The following is an 11,345-nucleotide window of genomic DNA, read 5'->3' on the forward strand; positions in this document are numbered from 1 at the left end:
TGAATAATATTTCCACACATGATAATGCCACCACCATGCTTCACCGTAGGGATGGTGCCAGGTTTCCTCCAGACATGACGCTTGGCATTCAGGCCAGAGTTCAATCATAGTTTCATCAGAGCAGAGAATGTTGTTTCTGATTCTTTAGGTGCCTTTTACTGAGGAGTAGCTTCTGTCTGGCCACTAACAAGATGCACCTGAGCTCAAGTTCGAGTCTCAGAGCAAAGGGTCTGAATACTTATGTAAATAAGATTTCATTTTTGTACATTGGCAAACATTTCTAAAACCTGTTTCTGCTTTGTCATTATGGGGTGTTGTGTGTGTATATAATTGTTATTTATTCAATTTTTTTCTTTCTTAATGCACTGCAGGAGTACTTACTAATGTACAAGCAACAAAGATCTTTGGTTCACTGTGATATCACTGCATGACAAAAGACCTGGCTTCCACTTAAGGCACAAAATCACAAAGGTATAGAGCCAGCCAAATGCTTGTTTATTGAAAAACATGTATTTTTATTCCCATAGTTAAATGAGAGCGGTACAGTGGTTTCCCATGTTCAACTAGTAGTAGAAACAACTCATTCTACTGCCGAAGGAGGCAGTTTATGCCAAGGGGGCCACAGCCTTGGTATAAAAACACACAGCTACACACAGCCCCTTCTACCAGACCAGAGAGAGCCCTCATACATTTTCATTAAGAGTTTTGTCATCTGGGTTACTGACTGTTAAAGAAAACACAAAAAGGTTGTTAATAATGCAGCTGTCAACATATCCTTAAGACAAGGACTTCAATCAACACCTCAGTCTCAACCCTTCAACACAGTAGACATGTTTAGAATACTGAAGGAACCCCTGGCCAGTCGTATTCTAAGAGGCTGAATTAATCAAATAACAGTTTCAACACAAATCATGTCTGTTCCAAGCCCAACGGTCAGGAGGTTAACTTGATTACATCTACCCATGCAAGGGAGGAGCAGAGTACAGGCTTGGACAAGAGAAACAAACATCATAGCCCTAATATCAGCATTATCCTCCGTTAGACCGACTGACACGCACTCAGGAAACTCACCAGGTCAGATAGGCAGGACAGAGTGAGACAGTGTTATTGCACTACATCTGCTGGGTAGAGTTGCCGTTCCAAGTGTTATTCTCATCCTCACTGTCCTCGTGATTCCGTAGCCTGTGGATTTTTCCGTCTTGTTTGAAGTCTGCTGGTTGCTTCTCCAGTGTGCGTTTGCGAAGGGTTTCTCTGAGAAAGTGGAAATGGATGTGAAATAACCCAACTAGGCCTTAAAAATGTTTTATTGGTATGTACCTTATGAAAGTTGTAATTAAAACGCCACTTTAAACGTGTACATGACACTGCAACAAAATTTCCCCATGGGGACAATAAAGTCAGTAAGTAAGTAGGCTTTAGAGCACCCAGCCACACTGCTCAATCAAACCCTAGATTCATTCTCCAAATTCTTTGCACTCTGGTTACAACAAATCATGTTAAATGTGGCTGTTATGAGCCCTGACAACAATTAACCTGGACCAGTAGACCAGCTTAACCATTCAATTACATTGTAACAATCTGGCAACGCCGTGTTACTAACTCCTAACCATAATGTACCACAACAATCTCAGCTACTCTTAAAAATATGCCTGTACACCATGAGTACATAGAAGACTCTGCTGGATGGGGCCTCACCTCTTTGGTTCACCAGATGAGGATGAGGAGCCAGAGGCAGTGTTGGGCCGCTGGGCTGAGCCTCTGGGGCCTGCTGCTCCAGGGATAGGGGGGCTGGTGAAGAGGAAGCCACTCAGGAACCTCCACACAGCCAGCAGAGGGTAGAGGATGGTACCCAGTACAGCCCAGATACCCCCTCCAGAGGTTGACTGGACTACCATGTTGCTTGGCCGTCCCGTTTGCTGGAAGGATTTAGAAGGAGATAAACGCTGTATTCTCAATGCCATCATTCTACTGGGGAAACCAGAGAAAAAGATGGGAAAACAAGCAAAAAGTCCCCAAAACAAACATTGGGAGCTAGATAACATTCAGAAAGTATTCAGACCCCTTCCCTTTTTCCACATTTTGTTACGCTACAGCCTTATTCTGAAATAGATTAAATTACTTTCTTCCCCTCAATCTACACACAATACCCCATAATGACAAAGCGAAAACAGGTTTAGACATTTTTGCAAAAAATAAATAAATAATTTACATAAGTATCGAGACCCTTTGCTATGTATGAGACTTGAAATTGAGCTCAGGTGCATCCCGTTTCCATTGATCATCCTTGACATGTTTCTGCAACTTGATTGGAGTCCACCTGTGGTAAATTCAATTGATTGGACATGATCTGGAAAGGCATACACCTGTCTATATAAAGTCCCACAGTTGACAATGCATGTCAGAGCAAAAAAAAGCTAGAGCTCCGAGACAGGATTGTGTCAAGGCACAGATCTGGGGAAGGGTACCAAACAATGTCTGCAGCATTGAAGGTCCCCAAGAACACAGTGTCCTCCATCATTCTTAAATGGAAGTTGTGAACTTCCTAGAGCTGACCACCCGGCCAAAACTGAGCAATAGGGGAAGAATGGCCTTGGTCAGGGAGGTGACCAAGAACACAATGGTCACTCTGACAAAGCTCGAGAGTTCCTCTGTGGAGATGGTTGTCCTTCAGGAAGTTTCTCCCATCTCTGCAGCACTCCACCAATCAGGCTTTTATGGTAGTGGCCAGGCGGAAGCCACTCTTCACTAAAAGGCACGACAGCCCACTTGGAGACCATGAGAAACAAGATTCTCTGGTCTGATGAAACAAGGATTGAACTCTTTGGCCTGAATGCCAAGCGTCACATCTGGAGGAAACCTGGCACCATCCCTACGGTGAAGCATGGTGGTGGCAGCATCATGATGTGGGGATGTTTTTTAGCGGCAGCGAATGTGAGTCTAATCAGGAACGAGGGAAATATGAACGGAGCAAAGTACAGCAGAGAGATCATTGATGAAAACCTGCTCCAGAGCACTCAGGACCTCAGACTGGGGGCGAAGCTTCACCTTCCAACAGGACAATAACCCTAAGCACACAGCCAGGACAACGCAGAAGTGGTTTTGGGGCAAGTCTCTGAATGTCCTTGAGTGGCCCAGCAAAAGCCCGGACTTGAACCTGATCGAACATCTCTGGAGAGACCTGAAAATAGCGGTGCACCAACGCTCCCCATCCAACTTGACAGACCTTGAGAGAGAAGACTGGGAGAAACTCCCCAAATACAGGTGTGCCAAACTTGTAGCGTCATACCGGAGAAGACTCGATGCTGAAATCGCTGCCAAAGATGATTTAACAAAGTACTGAGTAAAGTGTCTGAATACCTATGTGGATGTGATATATATATTTTTTTAATACATTAGCAAAAATTTCAACAACTGTTTTTGCTTCGTCATTATGGGATATTGTTTGTAGGTTGATGAGGGGGAAAAAAACAATTTCATGCATTTTAGAATAAGGCTAATGTAATAAAATGTGGAAAAAGTCAAGGGGTCTGAATACTTTCCGAATGCACTGTACACAAAGAAACCTAAGAGGCGTAAATATAACTGTGCTGCGATTCGATGACACTGTCTTGTTGTGAATTCTCAAAATGGGAGATGTATCTAGAGTCCATAGCTACCAGTAGTCATCAATATTAGCAGAAGTTTACAGAGAGAAATAGGGAGCTCACTCACAGGCAGCAGCACTATTGAGGCACTGGGGGCCAGCTCAAGCGCCAGAAGAGTCTTGTCTAGGTCGTCAGCAGTAAACTCTCTGCGAGGGAACACGGTTGCCAGGGAGAAGTTGCCATACCTATTTCCCACTTCCTGAGAGGAAAAATGAACTCTTAAGTGACAGCCAGCATTATGATATTTAATATCATATTCCAACAAAGAGGATGAACGTGTTCTTAATAGTCACTTGTCCAACTCTTGAATTATATTGAGTTAGAAAAAGTATCTTACATTGACAGCGAACTGCCGAGCTTCCTGCAGTCTGGCCTCTGAGGGGAACTGGTTGGTGAAGAATGACCCATCTGGTAGACGGAACTGTATTCTGGCTATGGCGCTGGAGGACAGTAACACACAGTTTGATGACAATCTAGAATTACATTAGTAGTGACGTACAATATAAAACTTTAAAAATAGTTTAAACTTTTTATTGAAAGTGACTGGTTTAAAACTTCCTCATAGATATAAGCCCCCCCAGCCCTGTGACTGTAGAATAGCTCCATACCTCCTCTCCCTTTGTGCATTCTCCTTCTTGGCCTCTGTCTCTGCCTGTCTGGCCTGCAGTGCTGCCAGCCGGGCTGCCTCCACCTCATCCTTGTTGTTGGCATAGCGGGCAGCTCTGTCAGCACGGTCCTGTGGGGATAAAGGTGCATCAGCCAGCCACTACCCTCCTCCCACAATGGCTATTTCATCAAACTGCAGTGCTCATTTAGGCCACTCGAGGGAGTTATGAGAGAAAGTTCAATCAGAGAGGCCCAACCAGGGATTAGTTATGAGTGAAAGTGTGATGTGTTTGTTTACCAGGGCGATCTGTGCTTTGACACGCTCCCTGGCAGCCTTCTCCTCTGCCTTATCCCTGTTTCGCTCATCCATAATGCGTTTGGTCTTCTCATCCTCATTCTTCCTCTTGAAGTCAAGCATCTCCTTCCCCATCTTCCTTCTCTCCATCTCCTTCTTTATTTCACCCTGACCATCATCACACAGAAATAGATACAGGCGCACACAAGCATTAACACCAGAATCGTCACTGACGTTTGATTTTGTACGTTTTTTTTCTTTTTCTTTATTTTACTAGGCAAGTCAGTTAAGAACAAATTCTTATTTTCAATGACGGCCTAGGAACAGTGGGTTAACTGCCTGTTCAGGGGCAGAACGACAGATTTGTACCTTGTCAGCTCGGGGATTCGAACTTGCAACCTTTCGATTACTAGTCCAACGCTCTAACCACTAGGCTACCCTGCCGCCCCAAGTAAAAGTAAAAGGAATCGGCCCAAAAAAGAAGCAACGTCCTGCTCCTCGAATTTTCTTAAAATGTTTGTCTTTTACATTGCTGTTGTCAGAATTTTCTAATCACAAATAGTAAAGTATTAATTAAGGGCCTTTTTTTCACCTGCCCTGCCCTGCCCTGCCCCCCCCCCCCCCCCCCCACCACACACACACACACACACACCTATTCCCGCCTTAACGGCCAGGGCAAATGTGTGGTAGGACGTTAGTACCCAGCCATGTGCGTCTCTCTCCTCACTGAATTAATTACATAGGCTAAATGGATGAATGGTTGATAGAAACTGATAATTGTGCACATTACTTCACAAATGTATTTAAATTAGGCCTAACTGAATGATGAGGGAGAAGAGGGTGATTTAATTGTGTGTAATGAAGAATTGTGGCCATTGTGACTGAAATCGAGAGCATAGAGTAGAGAAGACGAGATTGATTCATGCGTAAAGGCACGGTTGGGGAACAATACAGAATCCGATACAATCAGTAACTAATTTCACACATAAGAGTTAGCCTAAAGACAAGACTAAATTGACAATAGTATGATGAGTGACAATATTATCAGTTGTCAAATTGTACATGAAGTTGACAGAAAAAGGAGCACCACTTTATCAAATTTTCCTTCAGTCACATTCAGGTAAAACTCTGATTGTATCAGCAATAGCATATTCTGCAGTTTCTAAGACACTTTTGTCAAATAACTCAATTCAAGACCTGCAGCTCTATTTCCAAATATTACTTTTTCAAAGCATAACCGCACTTTCCTTGGGGCAGCATTGCTCAGGATGCTAAGCAAAGACTAGTAACATAATAAACATAAAATATGCTATTCTGTCTATTTTTATATAAATGTTATTATTTCCACAATGTTTTTTGGGGCCTGCCAAAAAAAAAAAAAAAAGTTTTCTTTGTGATGGATTTAACTCTTGAACTAGTGGTTTTTCATTTTTACTTATAGCCTAGAGTAACAAACTAATGAAAATTGCATTATGTTCTTCGAAATAGGTAACATTAGAATATGAAAAAAACTAAGACCTTCATAAACACAACCACATGATTATTCTTCCCATAGCATATATGAAATGTATTTATTAGACTGTTAGAATGTTGAACCATCATTGTTTGGGAGGGGGATCCAACGAGGCCAGGCATATGCTTATGGAGCCGCAAGACAACGTTCTCTAATGGATACATATAGGCTGAAAGGCCAGGCGATTCTATTATTATTATTATTACTGTGGTGTCAATATGGGACACCAATGTCTACAGTTATTCTTTACCTCCTCCTCTCCTTTCTTTTTCTGCTCCCGTCTTTCCTCCAGTTTCTTTGTTAACCTACAGAAGGAAAGGTTTCAGTTTGAAAAGAAAGCCATTTTCAACCTTTTATCCCACCTCCGTTGTGTGTGTATATAGGTCCTACCTCTCCACCTTGGCATCGAGGCCTTCGTTCGGCTGAGAGCTGGTTGACACGTCCTCTGATGATGCGCTCCTGTCATCCCCAAGGGTCACAACCTCTGAGGCCGAGGGGCCGCCTTCTTCTGCTGGCCTGGACAGGGATTCTGGGTTGGACCACATCAAAGCAATCATGACAGTGTCTCAACTTCAATCTCTCAATCAACAGGACACATATCAAATAACACGCACAGACATGCATTTACATATAGCGCAAGTACTTGTAATTTTGTTGCATTGCTTTTCAGTAAAATTACTTTTCATCAACATTCCAAAGTGACCCCTCACACAAGCATACCTTTAGACATTGCTGGTGCTGCTGCACTGTCTGTGTCTGCTGGTGGTGTGTGGCTGGGTTGGAGCTCCTGTGAGGTCGAGGGGGTCTGTGCTGGGGCTGGCTCTGAGGCTACCGTGGCTCGTGGGAGCCCCTCCATGGGAGCCCCTGCATCCGCTCCCTCACCTGCCATCTGCTGAGCGTGCATCTGTTAGGCACAAGAAATGCATGTTAAGTGTGACACGCTATAGGCTGGCTGATGCGCAATGCACATGACTACACAGCGAGCTGGAGACTTCGAGAGCAGGTGTCAGGCAAACTAGATACCCTCTACCTTACATCTATCTCAGTGCTCTTGGAGACCATTTACTGATGTCGTTTAAGTGTTTTCTGTGTTATATTTGGCTATCATACCTGTTTGACTTTGTTGATTCTTTTCATGAGTTCCTCTGCAGAGACAGTCCCAGCAACAACTTCGAGGGGGATTCCATTCTCTCCGATAAAGAAACTGGACGGGATGCACACCACTGGGTCTTTTTCAGAAAGTTAAAGGCAAACCAACCATGCTCATAAAAATCATTTTAAAAATGGGATTGGACTTAATTGCATGATCTAGAACAGGTATTCCCAAACTGGGGTACGCCAAATAAAAATGTGATTCACATTTATTTTAAATAACCATTTCTTCTTCTTCACATTGCCATCAGTACATTTATATTTTCCAACGGGGCGATACATTTGGGTGGGTTTTTTCCCCCTTGCCTGAGTAGTCTCAACTCATTTTTGGCAGTTTAATTAAACCATCTATTGTTCATTGAAATTACACAATGTCAAATACAGGTAGCCTAGTCAAATAATTAACATGCAATCACATTAACCGTTACTCTCTCACGGGAAACCTTCACTCTTGAGCAGACATTTAGAAACATGACAATTTAAAAAAATAAGCAATGGGAGTTTTTGGAGCAAGAATAAAGACGACTTTCGAGAAGTAATATGTATAAAAGCAACAGATACCATTAATAAGATAGAAGCATCTTATATGGTGAGCTACCAAGTGGCTAGGACAGGCGAGCGCCATACTATTGTGGAGGACTTTACTCTTCCTGCTGCCACAGACTTGTCTGGGACAATGCTGGGGGAAAAGGCAAAAAAAAACTACACAGACAATGCCTTCATCAAACAACACTGTTTCATGACGCATCAGTGACACGGCAGGAAATGTTTTGAAACAATTACTGCTTCGCATACAAGACAGTGCATTACACAGCTCCTGGTATATGTATGTTACGTTTATGTGGGGTCAATTAAGGAAGACATCCTCTTCTGCAAACCAATGGAAACCAGGACAACATGAGAGGATATTTGTAAAGTACTGAACAGCTTTGTGACATCAAATGGACTTTGGTAGCTGTACTGATGGCGCAAAAGCCATGACAGGAAGACATAGTGGAGTGGTAACGTGCGTGCAAGCAGTTGCTCGCTCTGACGCCACTTGGGTACACTGCAGCATCCACCGAGAGGCTCTTGCTGCAAGGGGAATGTCTGACATCTTGAAAGACGTTTTGGACACTACAGTGAAAATTGTTAAAGCAATGGCCCTGAACTCCGGTGTATTTTCTGCATTATGAAATGATATGGGCAGCGACCATGTAACACTTTTACAACATACAGAAGTGCGATGGTTATCAAGAGGCAAAGTATTGACATGTTTTTTTTTTTATTGAGAGACGAGCTTAAAGTTTTCTTGACTGACCATAATTTTCACGTGTCTGTCCTCTTGCATGATGACGAGTTTCTCACACAACTGGCCTACCTGGGTGATGTTTTTTCTCGCCTGAATGATCGGAATCTAGGATTACAGGGACTCTCCGCAACTATATTCAATGTGCGGTACAAAATTGAGGATATGATTAAGAAGTTGGAGATATTTTCTGTCTGCATTAAGGACAACACACAGGTTTTTCCATCATTGTATGATTTTTTGTGTACAAATTAACTCAACCGTACGAACAATATCAAATGTGATAACGAAGTATCTGAGTGAGCTGGGTTACGCAGGTACTTTCCCGAAACGGACAACAACTGGATTTGTTATCCCTTTCATGCCCTGCCTCCAGTCCACTTAGCGATATTGCGGTTCTGTGAAAATGTAATTTAATCAGAAGCCACTGACAGATTTCTGGATAGGGCTGCGCTCAGAGTTTCTTGTCTTGGCAAATTGCGCTGTTAAGACACCGATGCCCTCTGCAACCACGTACCTATGTGAGAGTGGATTCTCGGCCCTCACTAGCATGAAAACTAAATACAGGCAGAGACCGTGTGGGAAATGATTTAAGACTGAGAATCTCCAATACAAACCAACATTGCAGAGTTATGTGCATCCTTTCAAGCACACCCTTCTCATGGCCTATTTATTGCCTACCTCCTCATGCCTTTTGCACACACTGTATATAGACTTTTTTTTCCTACTGTGTCATTGACTTGTTTATTGTGTTATTGGCTTGTTTATTCCATGTGTACCTCTGTGTTGTTGTCTGTGTCACACTGTTTTGCTTTCTTGGCCAGGTCGCAGTTGTAAATGAGAACTTGTTCTCAACTAGCCTATCTGGTTAAATAAAGGTGAAATAAATAAAACATTTAAAAAAATAACCTGTGGTGAGTTATTCAATTTCGTATGAACAATGGGTTTTATATGTAAGATGGCTAAACAAAAGAGCAAAATGATTGATTATTATTTGGGCCCCGGTCCTATAAGGGCTTTGTCGTCACTTCCCACGAGCCAGGTTGTGACAAAAACGTACACTCATTCTTATCTTTAATAAATGTATTGTATAGTGTGTGTGTGTGTGTGTGTAGCAGGCTTACAACGATGGCAAAAAACAACATTTGAGATTGCGCCAACCCTGGTGCTAGAGGGGATACGCAGCTGGAGGTTGAATGTTTGAAGGAGTACAGACTATAAACACTTTGGGAACCACTGATCTAGAATATGTCTGAAAGACAAAGCTTGGTGAATAATCTAAAGGAAATCAAGCCTACGGGACCACAAACACAACAGTCTAACTTTAAGATAAGGATAAGAACCCTTTGGAGAAGAAGGATACAGATTTGGGAGAACTGTGTGCATGTCTCACTGCAAGAAAAGAAAAACATTAAACATAAAATGCATCACATTTGTTAGTATTTCCATTTTGATAGTGCTGTACAGAAAGCATAGATCATATCCACACAAGTGTAGGAGGATTCCATTATAAAGGCTACCTCTTGGAATCAACCCTGATTGCAACACAGCAGTTATAGGAGGCCTCAGCCACTCTGTCGTCCTCCCAACTGGACATCATTTGTCCTGACACCTCATCGTCGCCTAGTAGAGAACAAGAATGACAGATTCAGAAGTGGTGAATCACAAGTCCTACGACACTCAATGCCCAGTTCCCACAATACAAGTCTGTGGTGTTGTGTAGCGGACTAAACTCCATTCCATGGTGAAGGAAGGAGTTTAGTCCGCTAGTGTTGGTGGTGACAGTCGCCATCCAGAATAATTGCGACTCGTCATCTAACGATTAACACACTAACGTTAGTAGGAAGCTAGCCAGAGCTAACGAACGTTAGTTAGCTGCGATTTGACAGCTGTCATTCCTTTTCGTTTTGACAAGTTAGCATTGGCTACATCGACACTTCGAGTTTCATGTTGTTGACATGCATAGCTAGCTAAATAGCTGACTGACAATGACAGGGCTCGTTTGCTCAGCCGAGCTTGACACAGTTTTATTCGCTACTATGGCGAATCTTTCGACTGGTTAAGGTTAGCTTAGCTAGCATACAATACTGCGCTAGCTAATCTACAAAACAATACCTGTTATTACGACGACGAAGATGGAGCTCTGTTGTTTTGCGGAGATGATGGCTGCTGGAATAGAGCCTTCAAACCAAATCATTTTTATAAAATGTGTTGGCTTTTCCTGTTTAATCGTTTCAATTCTGTAAATGCCTAGAACGTTCAAGCTCGTCACAGGAACTAACGGAGAATGATGGAAGTTGTAGTCCATAGATACGTATCGTGCTTATGGGACTTGAAGTCCGTTCATTATGTCACCAAATTAACAGTAGATGGCGCTGTGGTACTGAAAGTAATTGGTGCAGATAACTAACTGTCCACCACGATGAACTCTGAGGGGGGGACTGGATCTCGCTCAGTCCGTTTGTACATAGTCACACGAGATCTCTGTCACCACAGGTACGATTTTGACGAAATGTTGGTGAATGATGCGTCTTGCCATAGAGATCCGGCATTTACAAAATGAAAGACTATATATTTGAACAAGATAGTCACATGACCACTAAAACAATGGAAATAAAGTACCACAGTATTAGTCATAATCCCCTTAAAACCTAGAGGTCAAACAGGGAAATGGTTCCAATCGTTTTGCACCATTCATTCTTCCCATAGGGGTTCTTAAATAGACTTAAAATAAGGGCTGTGTTTCGTGTAGGCTTACCCTGGCGTGACGTTTTGATAACTGTGTAAATCTCTCTAGGACTTTTATCAATATATTCACCTTTATTTATGCCACAAAAAAATAAACGC

General features: G+C 42.6%; 1 protein-coding gene across 2 annotated transcripts; it reads right to left on the reverse strand.

Moving 5' to 3' along the window:
• Positions 1-474: 474 nt before the first annotated feature.
• Positions 475-10,784, reverse strand: LOC115110089 (UBX domain-containing protein 4). 2 transcript variants are annotated; one of them, XM_029635453.2, is made up of 13 exons: positions 10,614-10,784; positions 10,019-10,121; positions 9,862-9,890; positions 7,169-7,287; positions 6,779-6,962; positions 6,449-6,587; positions 6,309-6,363; positions 4,549-4,701; positions 4,253-4,380; positions 3,982-4,084; positions 3,712-3,843; positions 1,696-1,916; positions 475-1,251 (listed from the first exon to the last, which is right to left on the reverse strand). In XM_029635453.2, exons 1-13 carry the CDS (start codon positions 10,693-10,695, stop codon positions 1,113-1,115), a joined length of 1,587 nt encoding a protein of 528 aa, XP_029491313.1. In that variant the 5' UTR covers positions 10,696-10,784; the 3' UTR covers positions 475-1,112. The 2 variants fall into 2 exon arrangements, with proteins under 2 accessions (XP_029491313.1, XP_029491304.1); XM_029635444.2 differs by having other exon boundaries at positions 4,549-4,713.
• Positions 10,785-11,345: the final 561 nt, after the last annotated feature.

Source organism: Oncorhynchus nerka, linkage group LG3 (assembly GCF_034236695.1).
Source record: "Oncorhynchus nerka isolate Pitt River linkage group LG3, Oner_Uvic_2.0, whole genome shotgun sequence".
In the NCBI taxonomy this organism is placed as follows: Eukaryota; Metazoa; Chordata; class Actinopteri; order Salmoniformes; family Salmonidae; genus Oncorhynchus; species Oncorhynchus nerka.